Source organism: Lytechinus pictus, unplaced genomic scaffold, assembly GCF_037042905.1.
Source record: "Lytechinus pictus isolate F3 Inbred unplaced genomic scaffold, Lp3.0 scaffold_24, whole genome shotgun sequence".
NCBI lineage: Eukaryota > Metazoa > Echinodermata > Echinoidea > Temnopleuroida > Toxopneustidae > Lytechinus > Lytechinus pictus.
In genome coordinates, this window is record NW_026974144.1 from 401,072 (window position 1) to 408,423 (window position 7,352).

General features: G+C 36.3%; 1 protein-coding gene across 1 annotated transcript; it reads right to left on the bottom strand.

Moving 5' to 3' along the window:
• Nucleotides 1–1,046: 1,046 nt before the first annotated feature.
• Nucleotides 1,047–7,086, bottom strand: LOC129284025 (putative nuclease HARBI1). Its single transcript, XM_054919552.2, has 4 exons — nucleotides 6,988–7,086; nucleotides 4,473–4,739; nucleotides 3,787–3,923; nucleotides 1,047–2,836 (listed from the first exon to the last, which is right to left on the bottom strand). Exons 1-4 carry the CDS (start codon nucleotides 7,084–7,086, stop codon nucleotides 2,557–2,559), a joined length of 783 nt encoding a protein of 260 aa, XP_054775527.1. The 3' UTR covers nucleotides 1,047–2,556.
• Between the last annotated feature and the right edge of the window lie 266 nt (nucleotides 7,087–7,352).

Genomic DNA, 7,352 nt, shown 5'->3' on the forward strand with positions numbered 1-7,352 from the left:
GCTCAATATGAAATGTTTAAATATGTAATTAAAGTCAAGTTTAATTTTCTTTTCTTGATGTGCAGCTATCACAAAATACGGCAGCCTGTGCCATGCTCGCTGAGATGGGGAATCCGGAGGAGGAGGAGGTTGAGGAGGTGGACGAGGAGGTGGTCAAGGAGGCATCAAGGGAAGAGGGGGGTGCAGGAGGTCATGCAGGACGCCAAGACGTCCAGCATAAGAGAAGGTGTTCTGTCCGGTATGACCAGCACACAGAATACCAGGAGCGTCTGTTGCAAGTTCAGCAGGAGACGCTTAGAACGCAGCAAGCAATGCTGCAAACATTTAACAACATCCATGATGTTTTTAAAGATATAAGAAATAGCTTGCAGCAGTTTGTTAATGGACATCAGTAGTGATTCTGGACAACTAGGCCCAAATTCATAAAGGTGGTTTTTAAAACCATCGGTTGAACCCACGGATGCAGGTTTCCTGTATGAATTACGCTTATTTGCCCTGCTTAGTAATAAATGTTCTATGCTGATGCGCGCTTTTGTCACAGTGCACCAAATTAACGACCATGGTTAAGGATGCTAGTTTTATTCATGAGTCCACTGTTTGAAAAGTGGACTCATGGATAACCATGGCAACTGGCGTTAATTTGGCACACTGTGACAATAGAGAGCCTCAACCTTGGGCCTTTTTTTTTAATAAACGTAATTTACACAGGAAGTCTGCATAAACCATGGGTTCATCCGATGGTTTTAAAACTTACCTTTGTGAATTTGGGCATTTATCTTTGAATATTTTTGTTTGTATGTAACTACTGATTCCATTAACAACTACAATAGCTTGCCTGTGTTTTGAGCTACTCTTGCTGAATTTTACAGCACGCATCAACTATTTATTGGTATTCCACCTTTCCTTATGCTGTTCTCTTGGCCTCCTGCTAATAGCTCTATACAGTATTATCATATGCAAAATTTTATATTTTTATTGGTAGAAATCCATACAACAACCTTCATAACATGGGTATTGTTGGTCTCACAATGTTTGGTTTTTTTTTTATAAAGAAGCAAATTTTACATTTTAAAATAACCTGTGCTATGTAATGTATTTATGATTCATCATATCAACTATTAACTTCAATACTTCATTTTTTCAGGAATTAATATAGAAATTGTTTTCTTTGATGTTTTCATCATCTGGAGATTTTGTAGCAAAAATTGAACTACACAAACACCTCAACGGAAGAAATGAGTAGACTGAAAACCTGATGAATATTGTTTTAGAACTTGTAGTAAAATCACCTTGAACTTTGGTAAATTTCCAAAACCATACATTTAGCAAATATTATGTAAATGAGTTGATGTATATTGAAAAAAAAAATGACAAAGACTACTGAATTGAGAATGTTAAACTTGAACTTTTATTCTCATCTCAGCAGATAGAAGATAATGTTATTCATTCAATACTCTAGTAAAATTTGAACCAATGACTTGCAATGCAACACAAACATTTTGGTGCTGAAATCTTTGAGAATCCCTCTCTAAGAATAGTTCAATGTTCACTTACCAAATCTCTCCAAATCTGAGTAAAAGGATAACATATTTAGCTCTAATTCTCTATTATTCAACTCTGAAAAAAAAATTAATAAAGAAGTGACAAGTACAATAAGATTTCCTCCAATATTATAACATCATTGATGTGGTTTTTTTTTTTTTTCGGAATGTGTGGCTGCATCAATTTTTCAGTGTCACTCCAGACAAAAGCTCAAGTAAATCAGAGTGAGTAAAAATTAGCCATCCTTTCACTCTCGGTCTTGATATCTGTGTTTAACATATCGTTGGAACCCAGGTGACACTTGCTATATTGTGATGTTTCACAAATTACTTCTGATCATATACACCAATGCTTTATATTCCAGGGTTATGCTAAGAGAACTAAATTGATTCTAGAGTTGATGCATAAACCAATTTTCATGGGATTCATGACCACATTCCATGTGATCCTTGCCTGTTGCATCTGACTCTCACAGCATATATGAAGGAATATATATTAGGATGTTTTATATGTATGCATGTTTGGGTTTCTTTCCTAATTTCATATTCATCAACAATTTGGAGGTATGATGTACTCTATCATTTGGAATATTCAATACATTAACAGAACCATTCAATATGATGCTCACTGTGTGAATCTTTCACCATGAAAGTCAGGGTCAAAATAGACAAGATAGAAGGATACAGTATTTGCAAAAGTGCTTTCTGTAAATATATACTCCAAGAATATTTATGCATCTATGTTTGTATACATATGAATAACAATTGTTTTCATTGTCTCCAAAGGTGCACATTTTGGTAAGATTTGTTGTCAATCATTATGGGGCTTTGCTTGTGACTACAACCTCTCATTCTTCATAGATCTTAGGCACATGTATATGTATTCACATTTACTTTTGTGAGTTTTGTCACTCAGCCAGACCCAAACTCTCCCACATGTTCAATCATAATTAGATCATTGTCATTAACAGAGCAACGACAATGGGGAAACTGTGCATGGTATATCCAAATCAGTTCAAGCAAAATAATCGTTTATAATTGCCTGTCTAACGGCAGCACCAGTGGGCTCATTTCCTTCTGGCTCGTGGGGATTGACATCTTCATCAACTTCCATGTGGTATTCTTGTTCTGGTTCTCTCAACTCCTTGCTTATATTAAAGAGGACACAACAAGCGATGATGATGTCGCTGGCCCTCTCTGGGGACATATTGATGCCACCACCCAACAAGCATCTGAATTTATTCTTGAGCTGCCCGTTGACTTGCTCGATGAAAACCCGTGTCCTACAGTGTGCTCTGTGTGCAATAAAAGTAGATTTTGGAGCAAGTTACATGTAAAGTCAGATTTAAATTCCTTGTGAGGATTTCCCCTCCTACATAATGTAAAATGAAATATTCTCAATATTCTGCATATAGTATTTGCAAAACTGAAATGAAATGAAAGACATGAAACTTCAGTTTGAAAAAAAAAATTAAGGTCAGTTAAGTCCACTCAAAAAAAGTTGATTTGAATCAATAGAGAAATTTCAAATTTTTACAGATTTGACAATTAAAACCCTATTGTTTGAACCACAAAATGTTAAGACAATGGAATTCCCCATGTTCAGGGAGGAATGAAACTTTGTTTCACATGATAATGAGAAAATTAAAATATTTCATATTCATATAATTTGCATACCAACCTAGATGTGCATAAAACTGTTTTGTGAAATTAAGCAAAATTTTAAAATGTCATAAATTTCTTATTTTAGATCTGTTTCTGATCAACTTTTCAGCGTTATAAGCATGATTTCCATCGTTATATTCAAATGAGCTTTTTGTTGGGGTGAACTTGTCCTTTAAGCTGCAAAAATGTTGATATTTCAAATTTATTTATTTATTTATTTCTGTTTTCTTTAGACAGGGTGGTCTCTTCAGTACATAAAAACTGCTTTTCGAGAGAGCCCTGTACGCTGAAAATTTGATCAATGAAGGGTGACAGGCTATTATACTTATCATTTCAGAAATGCTTTCATTTGTGTATTGATGATTGCAGTTTGGTGCTTAAATAATTAATTCATCTCTGATTTATATGTTATGCCAAATTTTATTTATTAATCTGTTGTGATATAAACACCAAAGAGCTTTATGCTGTATATATGTATATATGTAAATTTCAAAACATTCTATGTGTTTATCAAAACGACACATGATTGCTGAGCATTAATTGATAATATTATACTTGAATATTATTAAAATTTATTAACCTGTTATATGCTCTTTCAGCATTGTTATGTGGCTCTCGAACTGGCGTCATGAGCCATGGCTCCAGGCGATATCCTGCATCGCCCAGCAGGATACCTTGCAGTTCGCCATCAGCAAATCGTCGTCCAATGGCACTGTTCTGTTGATTTAAAAGAAAAAGGAATATTCAATTACATCTTTCAATACACAAACAAGGGATAGTGACCATTGAAACCAAAATATGACTTGATTACAAATTCAGTTGTAAATTGCTAATAATGAGTTCTTTGGTCTATCACTTTTAACTGTTCTTAATAAATGATAAGTTTTCTGTATTATCTTGGATTGCAAGGTCAATTATTTTAAATGTATAATTATTTGAGAATTGAATTGTTTGAAATAGGAGAAAGGCAGAGAGAATAGGTATACAAAAAAAGAAAGGAGAGTATTAAGAAAGAAGTTTTGAGTTGTGGCTAATTTCATTGAGAACAGAAAAAAAATCACATTTAGGTTGGCTTCCTTCTATAAAAATACTACTAATACTATACCACATTTATTGATTGATATAAGTGGCCCATAAAAGAAACATTTTAGAATTGTTATTCCCCCACCCCCCTGTACAATAGCTATTATATACCTATCATATTGCATGGATATACGATGGAGGGGGGGGGGGGACATTGCATCTCAATTTCTTGAATATAATTACCCTCAAGATACGGCTGTCGTGGGTGCTTCCTGGCCACCTGGCGACGACATTCAGAAGTTTGTAGGTGTGGTCGCAAATCAATTGAACGTTTAGTGATTTGCGACCCTTCCTGTTAACGTAGAGGTACTCGTCCTCGCCTAGCGGAGCCCCCAACAGATTCACATGCGTACCATCAACAGCACCGACCACATTTGGGAAATGGGCCACTCCATAAAAACCTACTTGTCGCTCTCTCAGGTCTTCAATTGACTTGGGGAACTTTATCACCTGTACATTAAATGAAATTTTGGAGAAAAAAAAGAAAGGGTAGTGGGGGTGCATGTGTGCTGAGCTGAATGAAATGAAGACTGCATGATTTTGAAAATTGAGTCAAGGAACATGAGAGTTTATATGATTTATTATCTATTTCAGTTTCATTTGGCGCAGGGTAGCCCTTTCAGTTATTTAACTGATTTACACAGGGGCCTTGCATCATGATGAAAAACTTTATAAACAAAAAATTACAGGCAATTAAAATAACATTGTACAGAAAAGGTACAAAAGAAAAAAGGGGATCTATACACTACAGCTTCAGCAGAAATTATTTTACATTTAGTTTCCAATACTTGAAAGATTATGTAATCCATAAATTATTAAAGTGGAGTGTATTCCAGAGGAAATAATATTGAAGGGATTTCTACATGATTTGGTATTGGATATAGAAGGGTGTTTTAAGGGAGTTTGAAATGTAGGGTTCTGAGAACAATTCTCTCAGAGAGGTTGCATTGGCTTGTTCAGAGAACTTTGGGAAGCAAAAAAATAGATTAAAAAATAAAGGGTCTTATCTCCCAAATTAAGCTGATTTCATATGTTAAAGAAATCAGTTATCAATTATTATAGTTGATTCTACAGTAATTATTTTATAATGTTTCATAATTTGATGTTATGTTTTACGAAAATTGCCAATGTGGATAGGCCTATAGTATTTCAGAAATATTTTTTTTTTATTTTACCAAGAAATATATAGCAAAAAAAAAATTGAAAATATGGTTTTACAAAATGTTATCATAAACTTTTGATAGTGGCATTGAGGAGGGGTAGTGTGACTTTTCAAACAATTTTGGAATGAATTAAAGGTGACCCCCCCCCCCCCATATCAACCCCTATATTGTCTGGTCAATCCTTGATCCATGCAATCGTAGTCCGTGTATTAGGCATACACATTTTCATTCCAATATAAATGAAATGTGCAGGCCTAACTTTAGGTCGTTTAACTCTAGATCGATCCCCTTTCCAGAATGACCCCCCCCCCCCTCCCGGGCCCCCTATAATCTCTCCCTCTTTTTCTATCTCTCTTTGTATGTCATTGTTCTTGGACAGCTTCATCCCCGAGTTATCAATTTTAAAGAAATAACAAGATCTTTAATCATGTTTTTTTTTAAGATCTTGCAATGGTTCTTCATACTCCCCCCCCCCCTCCCCCATTTTATTCTCTGCCAACTATTGAAATTACCCGTGTCGAAGGTGGTGTTGAAGTGACAGCACCCACACACAAATTTGATTTCCCTTGTGAGCTGGCGCCCTAGCTATAGCACTGCCACGGCCACTGCATGCACTGTACTAGCACTGGCACTGGCCGAAATTCAGTGCATCCATGACCATGGTCATAGTTGGAGCAAACCGGGCTGAGCTGTGCCGGGTCGGGAAGGAAAGAATATTTGAAAGTTACACCCTTTCCCAAATCATCAACCAGTTTTATGAAGTGACAAACTAACTGATAATTCTCATTTTGAATATTGGCTGTCATAGGTGAGATTGATATGTCAATTGTTGATTGATTGATTTTGATAAGTGATCGAACGCGCTGTGCCAACTTTTTTTTTAGTGTGTGGGACTGGGCCGTAACGACGACCATCAATTTTTCCTCCTGAAAAGTAAACCGAGTACAAGTCTGTTTTTTCGGTAAAATAAGGAAACGCAAACTTTTTTAGTATTTTAGTTTATTTAGGGTAGTATTTCTAGATATGAATTATAAACCATGTAAATATTTGGATTTATTTTGGTGGTTAAATGGTTAAAAACGGCAAAAATAGCGATGGCTTGTACAAATGTACGACAAGTAAATAGCACTGTACCGTCACTATTTACATCCCGCGCGCGGCCGGGCTAGCTAGCTAGCAGCCGACACTGCCACTCTCGATGATCGTCTGTGGCCATGGTAACAAAAAAATTAAAAGGGCACGAAGTTCAACTTCAATCAAGTAATTTGAAGACTTAAAACAGCTTCATGGCATCATTTATAACCCATTTTTTTAGAAATATGTTGGATCTAAGTCTTATATAGTATAGATCTACTACTAAATTATATGTTAGGCCTAAGTTAGGCATTTCAAGCTCGATACGATACATAAATCTTTGACTATTGCAGTGTTGATAGTCACAGAAATTTCAATAACTTTCCTTCATCCACTTCACTCATGATGACCTTAAAATAGGCCCTAATAATTATCAAATAGATGAAATTATCTATAATTACCTCATTTCTAAGCTGATACAAAGCTAAGGTCACTCTCCTTATTGTCCTCGATGCCGTTGAAATATGAATACCGTGGATTAGACTGGTATTTGTTAGCATAGAGCCTGTCGCAAAGTATCGCAGGGTGATAAAAACTTGCAGGCTTGCAGGTATAGCATCATGCACGCATGCCCGTTCCATAGGGGTCGTACATACGCACGTACTCGCACGCTGGCGATCCGTTCCAAGGGCCCCCGTTTTCACAAAATTGTAGTTCCGAAGCCCGTTCCGAGGACCCTCCTTTTTACAATAAGCCCGCTCCAAGGCCCCCGTTTTTTGTCTCGCCCGCGGCACACCCCTACCACTTTTTTGGTCGAGTGCCCCCC